The 20,263-nt window shown below is 43.4% G+C and overlaps 1 protein-coding gene across 1 annotated transcript; it reads right to left on the minus strand.

Annotated features, from left to right (window-relative positions):
* Nucleotides 1-5,702: 5,702 nt before the first annotated feature.
* Nucleotides 5,703-16,783, minus strand: ZMPSTE24 (zinc metallopeptidase STE24). The gene is made up of 10 exons (XM_035120537.3): nt 16,601-16,783; nt 14,485-14,631; nt 12,061-12,147; nt 11,523-11,639; nt 10,859-11,011; nt 10,073-10,214; nt 9,280-9,467; nt 8,011-8,115; nt 6,903-7,046; nt 5,703-6,561 (listed from the first exon to the last, which is right to left on the minus strand). The coding sequence occupies exons 1-10, from the start codon at nt 16,721-16,723 to the stop codon at nt 6,337-6,339; spliced, it is 1,431 nt and encodes a 476-aa protein (XP_034976428.1). The 5' UTR covers nt 16,724-16,783; the 3' UTR covers nt 5,703-6,336.
* Nucleotides 16,784-20,263: the final 3,480 nt, after the last annotated feature.

Below are 20,263 nucleotides of genomic sequence, written 5' to 3' on the forward strand. Positions count from 1 at the left end.
CCCTTCCTACGAACGGTGCGGAGGTGGCTCGTGCGACTCCCAGGAGGAGGAATGGGCGGGGCTCTTGACCAGCGAAGCGTTTTTAGTCCTGTAGCGGCCGCCGTAGCACGTGAAGAATGGGGCTCTCAGTCTCTCAATTAATATGTGATTAAGGAATAGTAACTATTTGCATGATTTTAATAGGTTTTCTATTTGAATGTAGTTTTAATCCTGGCTACGTCTCCCCCCTTAGAAAGCATTGCTAATAACAAGGCCAGTGGAAGTGATGATATTCCAGCTGAACTATTTAAAATTTTAAAAGATGATGCTGTTAAGGTGCTACACCCAATATGCCAGCAAGTTTGGAAAACTCAGCAATGGCCAGAGGATTGGAGAAGATCAGTCTACATACCAATTCCAAAGAAGGGCAGTGCCAAAGAATGCTCCAACTACCGCACAATTGCGCTCATTTCACACGCTAGCAAGGTTATGCTTAAAATTCTACAAGGCAGGCTTAGGCAGTATGTGGACCGAGAACTCCCAGAAGTGCAAGCTGGATTTCGAAGGGGCAGAGGAACCAGAGACCAAATAGCAAACATGCGCTGGATTATGGAGAAAGCTAGAGAGTTCCAGAAAAACGTCTACTTCTGCTTCATTGACTATGCAAAAGCCTTTGACTGTGTCGACCACAGCAAACTATGGCAAGTTCTTAAAGAAATGGGAGTGCCTGATCACCTCACCTGTCTCCTGAGAAATCTCTATGTGGGACAAGAAGCTACAGTTAGAACTGGATATGGAACAACTGATTGGTTCAAAATTGGGAAAGGAGTACGACAAGGTTGTATATTGTCTCCCTGCTTATTTAACTTATATGCAGAATTCATCATGCGAAAGGCTGGACTAGATGAATCCCAAGCCAGAATTAAGATTGCCGGAAGAAATATCAACAACCTCAGATATGCAGATGACACAACCTTGATGGCAGAAAGTGAGGAGGAATTAAAGAACCTTTTAATGAGGGTGAAAGAGGAGAGCGCAAAATATGGTCTGAAGCTCAACATCAAAAAAACCAAGATCATGGCCACTGGTCCCATCACCTCCTGGCAAATAGAAGGGGAAGAAATGGAGGCAGTGAGAGATTTTACTTTCTTGGGCTCCTTGATCACTGCAGATGGTGACAGCAGTCACGAAATTAAAAGACGCCTGCTTAAGCAGAGACATCACCTTGCCTACAAAGGTCCGTATAGTTAAAGCTATGGTTTTCCCAGTAGTGATGTATGGAAGTGAGAGCTGGACCATAAAGAAGGCTGATTGCCGAAGAATTGATGCTTTTGAATTATGGTGCTGGAGGAGACTCTTGAGAGTCCCATGGACTGCAAGAAGATCAAACCTATCCATTCTTAAGGAAATCAGCCCTGAGTGCTCCCTGGAAGGACAGATCATGAAGCTGAGGCTCCAATACTTTGGCCACCTCATGAGAAGAGAAGAATCTTTGGAAAAGACCTTGATGTTGGGAAAGATGGAGGGCACTAGGAGAAGGGGACGACAGAGGACAAGATGGATGGACAGTGTTCTCGAAGCTACGAACATTAGTTTGACCAAACTGCGGGAGGCAGTGGAAGACAGGAGTGCCTGGCGTGCTATGGTCCATGGGGTCACGAAGAGTCGGACACGACTAAACGACTAAACAACAACGTCTCCCCCCTATGTTATTAGCAGTTCTTATTTTTACCTGTAAGCCGCCTGGAGCCCCGGTTTGGGGAAAAGCCCAGGTATTATTATTATTATTATTATTATTATTATTATTATTACCCCGCTCATCTGGCTACATGTATTGTAATAATAAATTAAAGCAGAAGATTTCTCCTCACCCTCACCCTTAAAAAGTGAAAACAAAACACCACACATTTGGAAAATGTTAAAACAGAAAGGTTTAAAACCAATTTAAATTAATTGAATTGTTTGCTCCAGAAGTGTTTATCCTTGCTTTCATCAGTGCTCAGTATTGTAGTCACTGGAATAATCAGTGGATGAATCCTAGTGTTGGATATCATGAGACTATTAGGCCCCCTTCCTGAAAGTCAGTAGTAGCACACTTTTTGTAGTGCTGCAAATCTTGGGGTTTGTGTTACAAAATGTTGCAAAACACTTGGCAACGGTTTGGAGTCAACTGGAGAAAGTTGGGTTTTGTTTTTGTTTCTTTTCAAATAATCTTCATTCATTTTATAAGAATAAAAAAAGGTAAAAACAAAAAAAGAAAAGACAAAAACTAAGAAGAAAAAATAACAACCACAATAACAACAATATTTCTTACTACTTAACATTGCAGTCTTCCTCGATTCCCCCCTCACTGGGTCCATTTTTAATCCCTCCTTAGCAATTTTCATATTATATCTTAAACCATTTTCTAATACTTGTACATTTTCATCTTCCTCTATTTCATAAACAATTTCTTCTTCATTGTCCCTCAAATATCCCTAACTTATAATCATCAATTATTCCTAACCTGTAATCATCAAATGTTCATAACCTTTAATTTATTTCTCAATATCTATCTTCTATTTCACCCCTTAGCCTAAAACTAATTCCCAAAAATGACCCTAATTTTAAACATTACTTCTTCTATCCAATTAACCTTTAAACATTTACATCTAATTCTGCCCCCTCCCCTGGTCTCGATATCTCCCAGACGGTTCAGCAACTTCCCTACAGCAGCCCAGTTTCGGACTTAGCCAGTCAGAAATTAATATCAATTATCACTTCTCACCCCACACCCACTCTGTCACAACCTAGCAGCCACACGTCCTTTCCCCCCCCTGCTGCCCCCCAATTCTCTAACCGCTACACGATGCCAACCACCAGAGTTGCGCCTTTTCATTCCATTGAGAATTTTTATTCCCCTTAAATTCTGACCCCAGTATGTGTCCTGTTCTCCCTCTCTCACTGGGAGAACAATATTCCATACTGGAACTTCATCAAAGACCTTTTGTCCCAAACATGAGTTTTGCTCTCTCCCCCCCCCCCACTGAGGAAGCAATGTTCCATGCTGGATCTTGATAATTTTTTTCAACAATTTGGTCCATTTCTTCTTTAAAATCATTTACAATGTCCAAAACATATAAATGTTCATTCTTCTCCTCTGGGCTCTTTGGTGTCTCCATTCTTTTAAGTTCCTCTTGGAAATCAGAAAAGTCCGGTGTTGTTATGTCTACCGGCATCTTTCTTGTCTCCAATTTCATGGGTACAGCAAAGGTTGCAAAACAGGAAATTGTGTAGTTTGTATCTCCAAACTTCAAAAACAGCAATTATATCTGAACTGGTTGCAGACTAGCATTTTCAGTTCTTCTTCATAGCTTGATATATATCCATTTATAGAAACAGCATTTGTCAAGTTTCTTGTTCACAGCCTTATATTTTGCGCTCTCTTCAAAACTGACAGTTCACAACCTCAAAGAGGTAAACAGATTGCTTCCTTTTATGATGTCATATTGGCGGCTCGCTGATCCCTCCAGGGACCCGACTCCAGCTTGCAGGGGGACTTTCCCCAGTCCAAAATAATTTTTTTACAGGGATTTTACTAAGTTCAACCCTTCTCCCCTTTACCCTGCCTCAGAGTTTTAAGCCCAATCTTTGGAAATTGAAAGCTTCCTGTCAATCTTCCTGGCTTCAGGCAAGATAACTGCGTCTCAATTCACACAATGGTGGAGATTGACTTCCATTTTTAAATCTCCTCCCGTAGCCAATTTTTTCAAATTAAAAAAATCCCTTTTCTTTACTCACGGTGACCAAAGTCCTCAATCCTTTCCAAGTTGGAAGAATCCACCGCTCAACAGGCTGTCGGCTCGGAGCTTCACACTGCGAAGATAGCAAACCCACTCACAGGCACCCACGTCTCAACTCTGCTCGCTCTCAAGGCTCTTAATAGAGCTTACCGGGGAGCGGAGGATACATTTTGGGGCTCAGCTGAGTCTCCACGACCCCAGAAAGCTCGATCGGGGGTTCTTTTGGGGGTCCACAGCGCTCTCGTGGCTCCCCCCTCCTTCACAGTGCCAGGGACCTCGGAGCTCGAGGTTTCCTCGCCGCTCAGCGATGCCGGTAGACCGGAAAACAAAGTTGGATTCTGAGTGGCATTAACCAGGAATCCAGGTTTGATGTATCACCAGTTTGGAAGGGATCTCAAATTTCAGAGTTCATAGCTAAGGAAGCTATAAGTGTGTGATGTACTATTGGCTATGCCCTTGCTACATAGGCCAATGACAAAGGCCAGACTAGTAACTGCAGAATAGGAAGAAAAATAAATGTCTAATGTTTAATGCAATTAAATTAACCATATATTTAAAACCTAAATATATATGTTTAGTACATGCCAATTATCACAGCACCATTGTGCACAACAACCAGAATGCAGCTTTGCATTTTATTCAGCAGTATGCAGGGGTGTGGTTTTTTTTTAAGTAGATCAGTTTCTTAGCAACTACACTTAAAAGGGTAATGGGTGCTAGTTTGCCTTCAGTAGAGACACTTTATGCTATCCGAGCTAGGAAGAGAGCAGAGCGAATTGTCGCAGATCCTTTGTATCCTGGTCATCATCTGTTTGATTTACTTCCATCTGGACGTCGCTACAGGACTCTATATACAAAAACGGCTAGGCACAGGAAGTTTTTTCCCTTGTGCCATCAAATTGTTAAATTCGTAGTTGTGTAGCGGAAGGGGAAGCCAGTTAGGGTGGGGTTCCTTTGCTGTGCTATTGTATTGTATGTGGAGCAGTGTTTGTATAAGGTATGTTTACATTGCAATGTAGCCGAAGCAAAATTCCAAGTATGTTGGTACTTGGCAAACAAACAAACAAACAATTATTATTATTATTAAAGTAGGATAGTTCCAGCTGTTTTTGGTGAGAATAGAAAAGGTATGCTAAAAATCCAAGAGTTACGAGTCATAATTATTAATTGGCTCTTGAAACTCTTGACCTACATAACATGAAACACGTAGCCTTCCTAGAGCAGGTGACACAACTTGGCTTTTTCAAATGTTGCATCTTCATTTGCAATTACAGTGGTACCTCTACTTACAAAAACCTCTACTTATGAATGTTTCTACTTACGAATGGAACTCTGTCCACCATCTTGGATGCGGTTTAGATAGGATTTTTTCTACTTATGAATTTTTAGATAGGGTTGCTTCTCCTTACGAATTTTTTCTCCCAATGCATTCCTATGGGATTCGACTTACAATTTTTTTCGACTTACAAATGTGTGTTCGGAACGCATTAAATTCGTAAGTAGAGGTACCACTGTATAGACGTTGCACAATGTCACCTTTTTCTGGCAGTACTTGTGTGCATTGAACAGCTAAATCAACAGGCAAGGCTCCCCCTCCTCACTTTCTATAGTGCCATAGTAGAGAAAGGAGCATGTTGAATTGCTGCCTATATGATACAGACTAGAGAAACAAAGGAGACAGGAGATAATGGCAAGCCACCACTTCTAGTAAATGGCTGCACAGCACCCACTTTAGGGATTGAATATACAGTATGACTATTCAATGATGCAAGTCAACCATGTCAGTTTCTTTTTTCTTTACAAAGAGTATGGCTTTTGTTACATAGTTATTCCTTCCAAACCCCTGCTATCCAGAAAATCAGTGGGTAGGGGGAGGTGAGACCAGACAAGTTCCAAACCATCATCACACACACAATATATGGGACACACATAAGCAGGATGTTTCATGAGTTGCAATTTATTCTCCATTCCCCATACAGGGAGAGAGGCGACTTTATTTTCTCTGTAAAAAGTAGCCTTTTCATTCATTGCAGGTATGAACTTGGACCTAAAGGGGAAAGTTCACACTTTCAGTCCAGAGAGCGTTTGGTTTAAATGCTTGAAATCCAACGGTCAAAAGGGGAGGGGGGAAGGATAGATATCCAGGATCAGACCCCCTCATTGGATGAGGTAGGAAAGCTAGAAGTTTATCGTACTGTAAGAACACCCAGACAAACTGCTTAAAAGGTACAAAAGTCACATTCAAAGCTTTCACAAATTCAAGCATGGATACTTCAGGTTGTGACAAGTTAAACTTTCCCCTCAAGTACTGCTTTGTTAATATTTTCAGATAAAACTTTACAAGTTACATTCCTTCCCAATTCAGTCCCCGCAAGGTATTTCTCTTTAAAATTCAGTTCCATAAATTGGATACAGGATTTTTGGGCGCTACTTTCAAATAAGGTGAACAGCGCATGTTGCTATGCAGAATGGTGTGCTCAGGAATGGAATGAATATATATATATGTATAGATGGTTTTTAAAAACTGGAAATTTGTTTTGGGATGGAAGCTCCTTTGAGCCAGTAGTTATTTCATTCAGTCTTGCTTAGATTGTTTCAGTGCTTGAAGTCTTTCTAACAGCGGAGGATGAGAATAATGCCACATTGAAAACAACCAGTCTGAAACAGGAAATCCCAGATTATCTTTGTTTAACTTGATCAGAGCGGAATACAAGTCTTTAGCCTTTCCAAGATCCTTGGCAAATGCATCCGCTTGAAATTCAAATCGCCTACTTAATACAGTTAAGCAGAAGGAGAGAACCTGTAAGGGAAACAATACAGGGAAGCTACATTAAGAACTCGGAACATGTTTCAGAATCCTCCAAACCGCAGCCTCATACCCACTAGCCTTCTGCACGTTAAAGGCGGCAAAGACAATTCTTTAAATTGTATACTACTTCAACAGCTTCTGGGTGTGAAACAGTTTATAAATCTGCAAAATAAAAGCAAAGGAATGCTACACAACTGGTACCACAGAGGAAACTTTTAAAAAATGAATCAGAATACCGACAGCATTATTGTGGGATAAGTTTAAGTCAGCAAAGAAACTACTAGCATTTCAGCAATAATGGCTTGAGTGTGCAATCAAAAGCAGAACTTTACCTCATTATAAGGAGAGAAAATAAACTGAAAGATGATCAACAGGCCTATCAGGGTTGGCTGAGTATGATAAAATCCAAAAGCTGCAAAGAGCTCCCTTCGACCAATCAACACGGCAAATAAAAAGAAACACAAGAAGGAGTTCATCTAGGGAAGAAAAAGAAAAACAAGAGCAACATGTGTTGCTGTAATGATTTGTTAGCAACTTTTTTAATTTGTAAAAGTATTTATATACCACCCTCTCATAAAATATCATAGCGCCGTACAACAATATAAAAAAAATTACTAAACCATCTAAAGTGGTGTGGGAGCAATCATTAAAATTAGAAAATGTGGAACTGCATAGAGTTGTTGCCATAAAAAAGCCTTGAATAGGCACCTGAAATTCAAAAGCGAAGATGCCTGCTCAATCTGTTGGAAGAGTGTACTCAATACCCAACTTCAAGTGGAGGTTAGTCGGGGCTCTGTAACATGGGGGGCAACTAACAGTGCTCCTCCAAATGATCTCAGTGATCGGGCTAGGATATAAGGGCTCAGGCCGGCCTTAAGATGTCCCAGACCCAAGTTATTCATGGCTCCGCAGATCAGCACAAGAGTCTTGGACCTGGTCCAGTAGTGCAGTGTAGATGTTTTAAGGAAAGTATCACATGCTGTTAACCATCTGTCCGCATCAGCAGTCTTGGCACTGCATCCAGCACTAGCTGGAGCTTCCACACCTGGGACCAAAATACAGGTAAATACATCCCCAACCACTGTGGCTTCTAACAGCTTCTGAGGAACACAGTGCAGGGGAGAAATAGAGGAAAGCTAACCTCCACCCCAATGGCACCTAAGCACTGATGCAGTCCATTTCCATCTCTCTCTCCCCCCCCCCCATCTCCTGGACTGCTTTTAAAGTCTTAAGAGGTGGGAAGTGGGAGGTCAATCAGATTTCTGTGTAATGGGCTGTTCGGCTCTAAGTCACTTCTCCATTAACACCCCTCCCCATTTACACTCTAAGCTTGCCCACGTTCCTTTTAACTGCTTTCATAACTAAAGGAATGACGCTGCGTGTCAATATAAGCACACTCAAACAAAACCCATGGGAATTTCCTCGGTGCTTTCTGCTCACCTGGCTGATGACGATGTTTTTAATCGTGTGGCCAAGTTTCCAGTGCCCCAGCTCATGACCCAGCACAGCCAAGACTTCTTCATTTTTGCAACCTTGCTTCTTATTCTAGAGTAAATGGGAAGGGGGGAGAGAGAAGGGACATGTTATCCAAGCATGAGCAAATACAATCTTCTTCCAAGCTCACGGTTTCAGGAGGACAGGAAGCAGAAATTCTTCACATGAATGGCTTTCCTACTCCTTAAATTTTGATAGTTTACGTAACCAACCCTGGGACCATAATAATGTATCTGTAGGCCTCCTGTCAGGATTATCCCTTCCAAGATGGCTCATAATATAAACATAAATATAAATAAAATAGAAATATAAATACAGTAGTACCTCGGGTTACGAACGCGATCCGTTCCGGGTCGCAGTTCGTAACCCGAACAGGTCGCAAACCGAGCGGTTTGTAAACCGAGGTATGACTGTATTTACAAGTGTTTTATCCTAATGCACAGCAGAACACATCTAGCCATACAGGAGCAGCAACAGCTCAAAGTGGCATCAGAAAAATAAGGTCATTCAAAAGTTGATTTTAAAATAGGGTTTCCCTAAAAATAAATAGAGAGGATGCCATGCCTAACTCCCTAGGAAGAGATCTACTAAGTAATGGAGCTACTGCAGAAAAGCTCTGGTTGCTCAGAACTTTGCCCTAAAAAGAAATGTGCAGAATAGCAGGTAACAAAAGTTCATAGCTACAACGAATTATGAGTCACATTCTGGTTTTGGGGTTATGGCAAAAATGGGAAACCATTCTCTCACAAGCGACCTCCCAGGGGCTGCGTGGCAGCGGTGGGTGTGGCCAGAGGCAAAAGTGAGCGGGGAAACATAGGTGACCTCTCTTTGTGCAGAAGGCTACATTCCACCCGTGCAAAAGTCATCCTGACAAACCAGAAGCTTTATAACAGTACACAGTCCACCCATACAAAAGAACGTGATGAGGGCACAGTACAGGGTCAGTGATGGGTGTGGCCTGGGGATAGCCCTGAGGGCCAGAATAGAGAGGCCTGGATTTGGCCTCCGGACCTCAGGTTCCCCAGCCCTGGGTAAAAGCCGCCTACAAGCACTTTAGCATTTCTTGCCAAGGATCTGATGTGTACACTTGCACTCCCTTAACAATTGCCCTTGCCTTCTTTCCAGTCCACCTAGGGATCTTAGTTCAGAATAGCTGCACCTTAGTGATATAACCCCCCCCCCCCCGCCGCCGCCGCCGCCAATCCAGATGCTTACTTTGGCTTTAGCCTTTGCCTCGGCATCTTCCCTGTCTCCTCCAGCCACCTGGTTCTCTGAGCCAGGCTCCTCGGGGCGCTCTTTGTTAAGGGCAGAATAATCCTCCAAGAGAGTGTCAAACAGCACAATACGCTTGTTCTTGAAGAAGCCGTAGAAATAAGCATTGCTGTGGGAAGACCGTTTGGAACCTGGGGCAGGTGGGAGAAGGGTGGGAACGAAGTCACATTACAGAAGCAAGCAAGTGAACATGTCCCCTTTATCTTGGGGACAGATTTTAAGTGGGCAGGTAAGTCCACACGAATCTGTCCTTCAGCTGAGATCGTCAGCTGGCCCAGCCCTTGGAGGTTAGGTGGGAGACTATTGTTGGCCACTGTGAGAACAGAGTGCAGGACTAGATGGGCCTTTGGCCCAATCCAGCAGGGCTCTTCTTATAAAACACATTTCCTTCGATAGTACCCTGTAATGGTGATCCTTCTGTCCCTCCTCTGGAAAGCATATTGGTGCCATTGCATGTTGTCTATCCTGTTAATCCAAGGGCGATAGTCAACTAAGTAATACTTGCATCCGCAGGCTTCAGTGGGTCTACTCTACGAAGAAGATTGGCTATCACCCCAAATTTTTATAATCTAAAATGGACTGTGGTAAATATGGTAAAAAATATGGTTAAATGATAAATATGTAAGGGTGTAATGCATTTTAAGTTGCTTTGGGGTTGGTTCTTGATAATATATTCTGCTGTTTTCCTATCATCACAAGCTGCCTTGTGCTGTCCCAGAGATGTATGGACTCTCACCTTCCACCACATACACTTTGGTCAGAGGAAAGTCTATATTCTTTGCCATCTCCTCAATCTGCTGCTTCAGCTCTCCTTCAGGGAGTGGAATGAATTTATCGAACAAGGGAGCAATGTAGTCTGCATAGATTGTGACAAGGACCTACAGTGGAGCACAACTGTTAAAACAGAGACACCTTAGGCCAGTTTATTCATCATTAACATTTATCTCCAGGAATGTGCAATACAACGTCAAAGGCACTTCTACATCAGAGAGAATTGCAATAATCCAGCCTAGAGTTACGAATTGTCAACATACTGATGACACCTGGCTCAAAATTTCCTAATTCAACAGCTTCTTTTTTTGGGGGAGGGATTTATATACACTGCAGTGGGCCCTGAAAATCCTGTTGGCACTCCTGCCCTTCTATCACACAGAGAAGAAACAGCCTCCTCTAAAATGCTGCTTGGTATATTTTAAAATGTGTATCAAACTTAAACATCAACTGCCTGATTAATCAAGACACATTTTCATTTGATTTTTTAATTAAATGTTGTAGCCAGAGATTGAATAGTGCTGAACCTGGACTACATTGTGCCCTCTGCCACAGCTGCCAGGTTAACGAAATAAGAATAATTTAGTAAAACTGACCTGGTTAGCAAAGTTACAGTCTTACGGGGCAAGTTGGAAAGGAAACCATGATAAGCAGACAAGCCAATTTAGTGACTGAGACAACCAACTCCCCAATTTAATCAGAGTTACACATGGAGCAATTCTGGACACAGCGGACTGCATCACATACTCACCAAAGAAACTACTAAGGTGAAAAGCCATGCATAAATGAAGAAATAGTCTCCACCTATTTTAATGATGTAAAGTAGGAGTGACGTTACTGGCAACAGGATACACTGGGTCACTATAAACTTCTTGATTGCATCTTTAAAAAAGAATCCCAGAGTCTGCAAAAGAAGAGATAATTAGGATGAAGTGTTTGGAAGCCAGCTATGTGCATATAAGGGGTTCAAAAATCACATGCTGTTTAGCCCCACTCAAAACTTGTTCAGGCCACTGGAAAACAGTTAGATCAGGCATAGGCAACCTTGGCTCTCCAGATGTTTTGGAACTACAGCTCCCATGATCCCTGACCACTGGCCCTGTTAGCTAGGGATCATGGGAGTTGTAGTTCCAAAACATCTAGAGAGCCAAGGTTGCCTATGCCTGAGTTAGATGAAACAGGAGAATGAGTACAGCAGGCATAGGGAACCGATGGCCTTCCAGATGGTGCAGAACTACAACTCCCGTCAGCCCTAGCAAACGTGCCAATGACGGTTGTTATAATTCAGCAACATTTGGAAGGCCAAAGGCTTCCCACAGCTCCTTTACAGATTTAAAATCCAAATAATCACAAATCATGCAGGCACGGAAGGAAAACTGCTATCAATCTGGCAGCCAACAAATACTGTAAGATACCTGCTGGTTGAAGCCATGTTTTTCCTCAATGACGAAAGTATTATAGAGGCTCCACGGAAGACCGGTGACGGCACTGAAGAGTGTAGCAAGCAGCAGGAACACCAAGGACTGAACAATCTATGCGTAAGGAGGGAGGAAATACAAGTCAGTACTTCCCTAACTTCAGACATATTGGGAGGAATTCAATGCCTTGCTATTACGATTGTTGCATCAGTGCAAGCATCCCTGCTTTCCAGATGGAACAATCCCCATTGTGCTAGTGGGAGCCAGACAGAATGAGTGCCTCTCCTCCCCCCACATACTGTTCTGGGGATTATCCCAACGTTGCCTCCATGCCCCGCTTAGGGACTTCCTATAAAGGCATCTGGCCTGCCCTTGCAGGAAAACAGAGTCCTGAACAAGATCAGCCTTTGGTCTTATTTGGTAGGGCTTTTCTTATGTTCTTATTGCTCATATTTAAAAAGGCAAAGGGAATAGCAGCTGGAATTTTATTAAAAATGGATAGGTTAGTTTCAGGTGGGGGGACATAGGGACCTACCTCATATTCAGTCCCAAAACCAGCACGAGCTGAAATGTCTCCAGATACCGACCAAAGGAAAGGGATTCCTCCACACAGAAGAATCACCTGTAAAAAGCCAACCCGCAGCTTTATGGAACAGGCTAGCCCCGAAGTTTAGGAATCTCATAAACAACAAAATCAAGCCTCTCTCATCCTCCGCCTTTGCACTACCATAAGAGCACCTTAACAAGGGAAGAGGAGATGCAAATAAGAGAACAGAGCGCTTTTTCTGTTAATAGCCGCGAAGAGGGAATTTCAGCTGACGCCACTTCACACCTCACCCAGCAAGCTGCCCTTATCAGAATCCCCTCTTTGGTACAGCTATTAGGGAGTAAGAACCGTGCCTGCTAGTTCTTAAACTAGTGACATATTTGTGGTTTATTTTGTTTTTGTTTTTAAGCAAACGAGGGTCCCATACTGCAGGCTAGGTCCAGGATCAACAAAACTGCTGAAGACTACTGCACTAACCCATTGCCCTCTAGTTACAATGGCTTGAATCCAAAGTGGTGCTAAGTTATTCATTCTGTTATACTCCTCCCCACTCCTCTGTACACCCACTAAATCTGTTCTGGGGGTCCCTCATACCTTTCAGAGCAGATTTGGGGAGAGCATGGGGCACATGCAGTGGAGGAAGTTGTGCTGCGCAAGCACAAATCCTTGTGCTAATAGAACGATGGTGCTGGATATCACCCACAGTCAGTGTTGTGCAGGGGCTAGTGTGTGCTGAGTTAGGATATGAAAAATCTAGCTGCCAATGCCCACTCAGCTGAAGCTCCATCTGCTCAGTTAAAGTTCCACCCCGCTCACAGCTACCCTAGGAAAGCCCTTCGGTCTCCCTTCCTTAACTAATCTCACGGGATTTTGTGAAGCCAAAACACCACTCTGAGCTGCTTGGGGAAAGGCTGAAACAAAAGCAAAAGTATTAAGAGTCCCCTATGCCACACTGCTTTCTCCACTTCAAGAGATAGTTTGGTTAAAACTATCCATCCAGACAACTGAAATGATTGAGCCAAGCTACAATGGAAAGCACCCAGAAAAGAAATCCTAGTATGGTAGTTGAGTGTCTATTTTATTTGTATTTAGTGAATGCACCTGTTATCCTTGCCTTCAGGTCAAGAAGTACTCATAGGGTAGCAGGCAATTAGAAAACAAAACCATCAAAATTATAATATAAGACTAAAATCAACAAAATGGAAAACCGGGGGGGGGGGTGGAAGGGGGGGGAGAGAGAGAGAGAGAGAGAACACAACAGCAATTCACACTGAAAGCAGAAGGCAACTGCAATCTTATACAGTCATACCTCGGTTTAAGTACGCTTCAGTTTGAGTACTTTCAGTTTAAATACTCCCCGGACCCGTCTGGAAAGGATTAATCCACTTTCCATTACTTTCAATGGGAAAGTTCGCTTTAGGTTAAGTATGCTTCAGGTTAAGTACAGACTTCCAGAACGAATTGTGTACTTAAACTGAGGTACCACTGTATACTCAGAAGTAAGTCCAACTGGATTCATTGTAGCTTACTCCCAGGTAAGTTGGTATAGGATCACAGTCTAAGAGGCCTTGGTAAATGGATAAAGGTATTTATAAAATTTGGGCAATTTCCTCACTTTCATGGCAAGCCATCAAACAATTTTTTGCTGCAAAAGAGTAGGAGGAGAACTCAGGGCTTACTCATGTGATGTTAAATCATGGTCCATGTAGCAGCAAACCATGGTTTGGTGTCACATCTAAACCAGCGGAGTGTCACAAAGTCTAACAGTTTCAATCTGACCCCAACATTAAATAAGCAGCAAAACCATTACACACAGCATGCATCATCTCCTGACAGAAGCATCTCTAGAAAAAGCATTGCACCCCCTAAATTCTATGTCACTGGCTGGACAGTGTTCTAGCACAAGGGAGGGCAGAAGGTAGATCTCTGGCTGATTTTCAGTGGATTCGTAAGGATCTATGACTCCCATTTGTTTAATAGCAACAAAATGACTGTCTCTGTCCTAATTGTGCTGCTGAAATGAAGGAAGCTTGTGGGGTGGGTGGGGCAGAGAGGTAACCATAAATTAAATTTTATGTAAAAAGACTGTGGGTTTTATTCAGCTCTTGATACTCAAAACAAATTCCCAGGCTCATAATTCTTTAAATCTATCAGTATACCATTTACATGAGGCTCCAGTGATGGATTGTGGGGGTTCTAGTAAAAAAAGGAAGAACCACAAAAGTCTGAAGACTGTCCTAAGAAATTGAAAAACCTGAAGATTATTACATCCTGTCATAGGATTAGGCTTGGTACTGTGCATTTTCTGATGCTTAAATGAAAATCCCATTCCCAATACATTTTGAAATACTATTTTACATTCTAACTAATAAAGAAAAACCACAGAACTTAAAAGGAAAAACAGATACTTACTGTGCCCTCTATCTCTGAGTACAGCCCTGACCAAAAGCTGAAAGCACTTTTATCCAATTGATAAAGGCGAGATTTCTCAAATGTTTCCGAGTCCATGATTGGTCCTAATTCCAGTGGAACATGGGTGGTTGTCCTGTACACAGTCCTCTGAAATATTTTAAACATAGCAGTAAATACAAGTTACCATATACCATCTAAAGCTCCGTTCTCAGGTGTCACAGGAAACCCCTCTTCTTTCTATCCAAGGATTGTTAGTGACAAAGTATCCCAAGACTACAAAATGACACAGATGATATTGGGATTGCCTCCAAAGCCTGGGCATGCAACAACAAATCAATGGGCCTAAAGAACTAACCTTGTGGGCACTCTTAGCGATGTAGGCAGGCAGGGTAGAAATTTTCATACAAGTAAATAAACAAACGCCTACAAAAATAGAAGACAGAAGCTATGCCTAACAGCAAAATGTGACTTTTGCCAAGAGTAATAGAACATTGAGACATTTTAAAGTAGCTGGCAGAATTTCCTAGTTCTACTTGACTACTTGATGCCTCTTCAATGTTCTCCATTTCCCTCTCCCCTATTCTTTGATTCAAGAGTGGGGGAGTGAGAAAGTAAACAGATGATATAAGAAATGTGGGGGGGGGGCGGCTAAAGTCTCGTTTGTCTCTGTAGCTTCAGAATTAATACCATTAATAAAATTAAAATGGGGGGAATCCCATACACTACAACTTGCCCTAATTTCCACCACAGATTCATTGTTGTTTCTACAAATCTACATAGCCTTAAGCTACAATGGAGAGAATTTGCACAATTTGGTTATTTGAAGCAAACCTTACATCCCATATTTTGAGAAAAGTAAAAGTGTCCTTGGGTCTGATTTTATTTTAGTCTCTCAATGATCCTTTTGGTATAAACCAAGTTTCAGCAACGTACTGAGAAAATTCCTTAACAATTTTGATACCACCAGCAGCAATGAACAAAGTCCAAGAAACTTTTGCATACACACACCAATAAGGTCTACACACATAACAATCCCGTACATGTTTGCTTGGAAATAAATAGCACTGTATCCAAATGAGGTCTAATTGCTATGGGTACTTTGGAAGACACAAGTTTGTAGTCTTTTTGCTCTACTAATTTATTTTAACACTATGGTAACACACAATTGTTGTACTTAAATCAATCCAAGAACCCTGCTATTAGACAGCTTTTCAAAGTGGAACACCTTGTTGAGGAGGACACAGAGGGGACACGGAGGTAACAGTAAATAATCACATCCCCTTCAGCACCATATATGGAGAAAAGAAACAAAAGGGTACAATACGAGTGGGGTGGGTGGGACAGGACGGAGACTATGGCTCCAGCTGGTAAGAGTCCAACAGAATGCAGAGGGCCACTGCTACAAAGAGAGGAGCTAGCAAACCAAAAGCTATCCTATACAGGGGAGACTACAGAAGAGCTAACAAAATAATTTATCGGCTTAGGAAGCATGCATGGTATTAAAAGCCTTAGATCAGCAGCAATGGATGGGCACCCCGTTCCCAGCTGCCAAAGCAGGGGTAGGGTTGACAGACAGCTGTGAAGAAAAGGAGGCACAACATTCTCAGGTCAGGGGCTGTTATTTCACGCCCGCAGACTTAACACCCAGCTTGTCCCCCTGCACGGAACCTAAAGCAATGTCAACGTGGCTGTCTCCCCACCCAGGCCTGCTTAACTTCAGCAAGGGGGTGGGGGTGGGGCTCAGGCAGCGGGAGAAGCAGCCCTACAACATCTGGCACCAGCCTTTCTCAAACTTGGGTGGGCCAGATGCTCCTGGACCACGACCCCCGCCATCTCTAAGCAAGCGGGACCAGAGGTCAGGGATGGTGGGGGGTTGGTAGTCCAATATCATCTGGGGATCTCAGGTTGAAAAAAGGCGGGTCTGAAGGGCCAGGAGTCCTTCCCCCCCCCCTTGCCTTGACAGCAGCCTCGGGTGCTGCAATCACCGGGGTTGGGGGGGGGGAGATCTCTGTCCTTCCTCCTCCCCCTCTTCCTCTTCCAACGCGGCCAGAGACCAATTGCTGCAACTCAATTGGGGGGGGGGGGCATGAAAAGGAAGGGAAAGGTTGCCTCCGACCTGCCGCCAGGCGAGCAGCGCCTCCCACAAGTAGACGGCCCACGAGAAGAGCAGCACCGAGCAGAAGATCCGGCTCTCCAGGGGGGTCTCGGCCCACAGATCGCCCAGCCGCTCCGCCGCCATGCTGGGCCCCCAAGTCCACCGCTCGACAGCACGCCTGTTCCCTCCGCCAGCTTCCTCCTCGAATGACACCGGCACTCACTTCCGCCTGGGGCGCTTCCGGCAGCAGCAGCAGCAGGAGAGAAGGAACATCTTTCCTCTTCCACTCCCCCCCCCCGCCTCTCTCCATTCAGATAGCCGACCAATCGGAACTGCCGCCTCAGTTCCCGCTGAAACAATCTTGCGGTTCGCGATGGTAGTAGGCGGGATGTTCCGCAGGCGGCCGGGCGAAGGAGGATTAATGGAAATGGGTTAATAGTAAAAGCTGAGAAGGTGCAGGTCTGAACGGGATGTTGCGTCGCAGGAGAATGATGTCATGCGTGCCGCCACCCCCTCAAATCCTCCACACACCCCCAAAAAGTTAGTCAATCCCGAGTTGCTCCCCTTTCCCTGTTCTGAAGGGATTCCTAAGCTTTTATTTCTCTTTTTTTCTTTTGCTATATGCTTTATTGGTTTTAAAAACTGTGTAACATAAGCAATCAACAAAAAATAAAAATAAACATTCATTCCATAGTTGGTGCTTGTTGTATGTAACAATTTGTAGTTGGATTCAAGACCTCCACTCCCCGCATTGTAGTTTCCAGATTACATTATTTATCTGCACACTAAACGTTTGTCACTTCTAGGTTGTTTCAATTACATTAATTTTATAATATTCTATTACACACAGAAAGTCAATCCAGACTTGCCAACAGATTTATATTTTTGCAATGTTCTTTTAAATAAACTCTGTATACATCCCAATCTCTACTGAATTTTTCATCGGTAACATCTCGGATCCTTGCTGATAATCTGGCTAGTTCTGCATATTCTCGCAATTTGTTTTGCCTAATTTGGATGGAATAGCGTCTCCTTTCCAACCTTTTGCAGTTGAAATTCTGGCTGCTACTGCAGCATACATGAAAATTCTCCTGAATTTCTTTGAGATTTCATTACTCTTTATTCCTAGCAGAAAGGCTCTGAGCTTCTTGGAGAAAGCATTTAAACATTTTAAAAAGTTTGTTATGGACCATCTCCCAAAAATTCTCTGATCTTTAGAGTGACGATAAACTAAAACTCAAAAAATTTGAAGGAATCCAAAATCACCTGACAGACTGGATGCAATATTTCCAATTGAATGAGACTTTCCAGAAAGATTTTTAAAAACCCGTTTTTTCCACAGAACCTTCGAGACTTGAAAATATTTGATTCAAATTAAATATAAGCCACTCTCTAAAATATATAGGCTACTCCTTGACTGAGAGGTCAAGGAGGAAGAAGTCAAATCCATAATGGTGCAGTGGGCCAGGGACTTTGGTTGCAACAGCGTTTCTCAACCACTGTTCCGCGGCACACTAGTGTGCCGCGAGACGCTGGCTGGTGTGCCGCGACGTGCGGCAACGAGAAGGGCGATTTGCATTGTCACATGCCTGGCAGCCACCAATAGGCAGCGCTGACCCACCTGAAAGCAATATTTCTCCTCCTCTTTCCCAAAGCTCAGTGCAAACGAGCCTGGCGGCCGCCAATACACATCACTGACCCGCCGGAAAGAAATATTTGGCAAGTGTTTCTTACAGTCATAATTATAATATAGGGCGGCACAGAGTTAAATTTTTTAACTTTTTTAATGGTGGTGTGCCTTGTGATTTTTTTCACGGAACAAGTGTGCCGTGGCCCAAAAAAGGTTGAGAAACACTGGGTTACAACATCCAAATGGAATCATGGGAGAGGCTTTGGAGGGAAGATATAAAATTCACGGCATGCTATGGTGTAAGAGAGAACTGCATGAAAATGCTCTACAGGTGGTATTTAACACCTGCCAAATTGGCCAAACTGTTCAGAATTAGGCCAAACACCTGTTGGAAATGCAGGGAGGTGGAAGGCACATTGATCTACATGTGGTGGGATTCATAAGCTTTTAGCAAGATATAAAGAGCAGGATAATGGGAAGGCCTACCCCTGACTGATTTCTGCCTGTTTTCTCCCAGTTCAAAGATATATAGCTCTGGAGAAAAGGCCAGAGCACTGAATTTCCCCCAAAAAAGGCTTTTTTTTTTGAAAAACGATATTGGGGGGGGGCGCAAGAACCTCATGCAACGTTTAACCTGTTTTGGCTCCTGAAGCACGATATCTCATTAGGATCTTAGAACTGTAGTGTTGGAAGGAAGAGGCCCTGAGGATCATCTAGTCCAATCCCCTGCAATTGCAGGGGTACACAGCTGTCCCAATATGGGGATCAAACCTGCATCCTTGGCATTTCTAGCACCGCACTCTGACCAACTGAGCTGTGCAGGCTATATCATTAACAGTGATAACATGCTAGCATTGTGGTGAAATGCTTTTGAGGACTAGAGGCCATCAGGTCTGGCTGACAGGTGGGTAAGAGGGGCACATACCCGAGGGGGAACCTTCATCTGATGCACTGTAGTCCACAGCAGATAGGAATATAACTTATACCGAGCCACACCAAAGGCTTCATCCAGCTCAGTATTCTCGGCACCAGCTGGCAGTGGCTCTTCAGCATTGCAGGCAGGGGTCTCTACCCGCCCAACTGGAGATGCTGCAGACTAAGCTTGGGACTTCCTGCATGCTCGGGACATAAGAATGCAATCCTGTAACATCAGCTCAAAAATAAATCTCAACAGTGCGTACCCCTTGGAAACTGGCCTGAGTAGAGACATGCATTGTAAATGTACTCATCTTAAAATGTGCTACAAAAGACCTTGTTTTTGCCGCACAGCAGACTTAAGATTGACACCTCTCTGGAACAAAGGTGCTGAGACAGAGGAAACCAACCATTGCCTTCCAGATGTTGCTGGACTACAACTGCCATCATCCATAACCATTGGCATGCTTGCCATGGCTAATGGGAGCCGTAGTCCAAGAACACCCCATTGACTAGCCCTGCTCTGAGGTTTCAAGACATTTCTTCTGGAATTTGTCTTCTTCCATCCTGGCCTCGCAAAAAGCCCAAAGACAACTTCCATCAGTCCCAGCCAGCTACAGGTTAGCACAAGCTGACCTACAAAGACCACTAATGGAAGCCATTTTTCTTAAATCTGATCTGTGCTGGGAAGAAAAAGGGGAAAGACACTCTGTACAACCATGGCTTTGTTAGGCTTTGATGGTAGAAGACATGGAAAAGACACATCCATAGTGCAGACAGAACTTACCAGAGCCTGTTTTTAAGACCCTTGCATATTACATATAACAATGAAATAACTTTTAAGAAAGCACAAGAATAAAATCCATTTTAGATGTATAAAATTCAGAGCTGGTTTCCTCGAATCATCAGAAACAAGTCACAATACTATGCTTGTTCCGTACAATGTGTACAAAAGAGGCTCAGGTGCTCCCGCAGGCAGCTCAAAGTTCGCATCAGTGAGCATCAGAGCCTGTTCCTTTTATTTTTGGTGTTTCTTGGTGTTGCTGTACAGAGTGTACATTAGGAAATTGCAGGTGTTCCCAGGGAGGAAACGCCCTGCCCATAAATAAACAAGAAGTCCCCAATACGCTGCTACATAG

Source organism: Zootoca vivipara, chromosome 6 (genome assembly GCF_965207765.1).
Source record: "Zootoca vivipara chromosome 6, rZooViv2.hap1.1, whole genome shotgun sequence".
Lineage (NCBI taxonomy): Eukaryota > Metazoa > Chordata > Lepidosauria > Squamata > Lacertidae > Zootoca > Zootoca vivipara.

What these genes read in the sequence shown, in the direction of transcription:
- ZMPSTE24 (XM_035120537.3), bottom strand. Translation starts at nt 16,723, where the DNA reads ATGGCGGCGGAGCGGCTGGGCGATCTGTGGGCCGAGACCCCCCTGGAG. An exon ending in ACTCAGAGATAGAGGGCACA is followed by an intron (nt 12,148 to 14,484) that starts GTAAGTATCTGT and finishes GGCTTTTTACAG; the next exon opens with GTGATTCTTCTGTGTGGAGG. An exon ending in TCACCTTAGTAGTTTCTTTG is followed by an intron (nt 10,215 to 10,858) that starts GTGAGTATGTGA and finishes GCTCCACTGTAG; the next exon opens with GTCCTTGTCACAATCTATGC.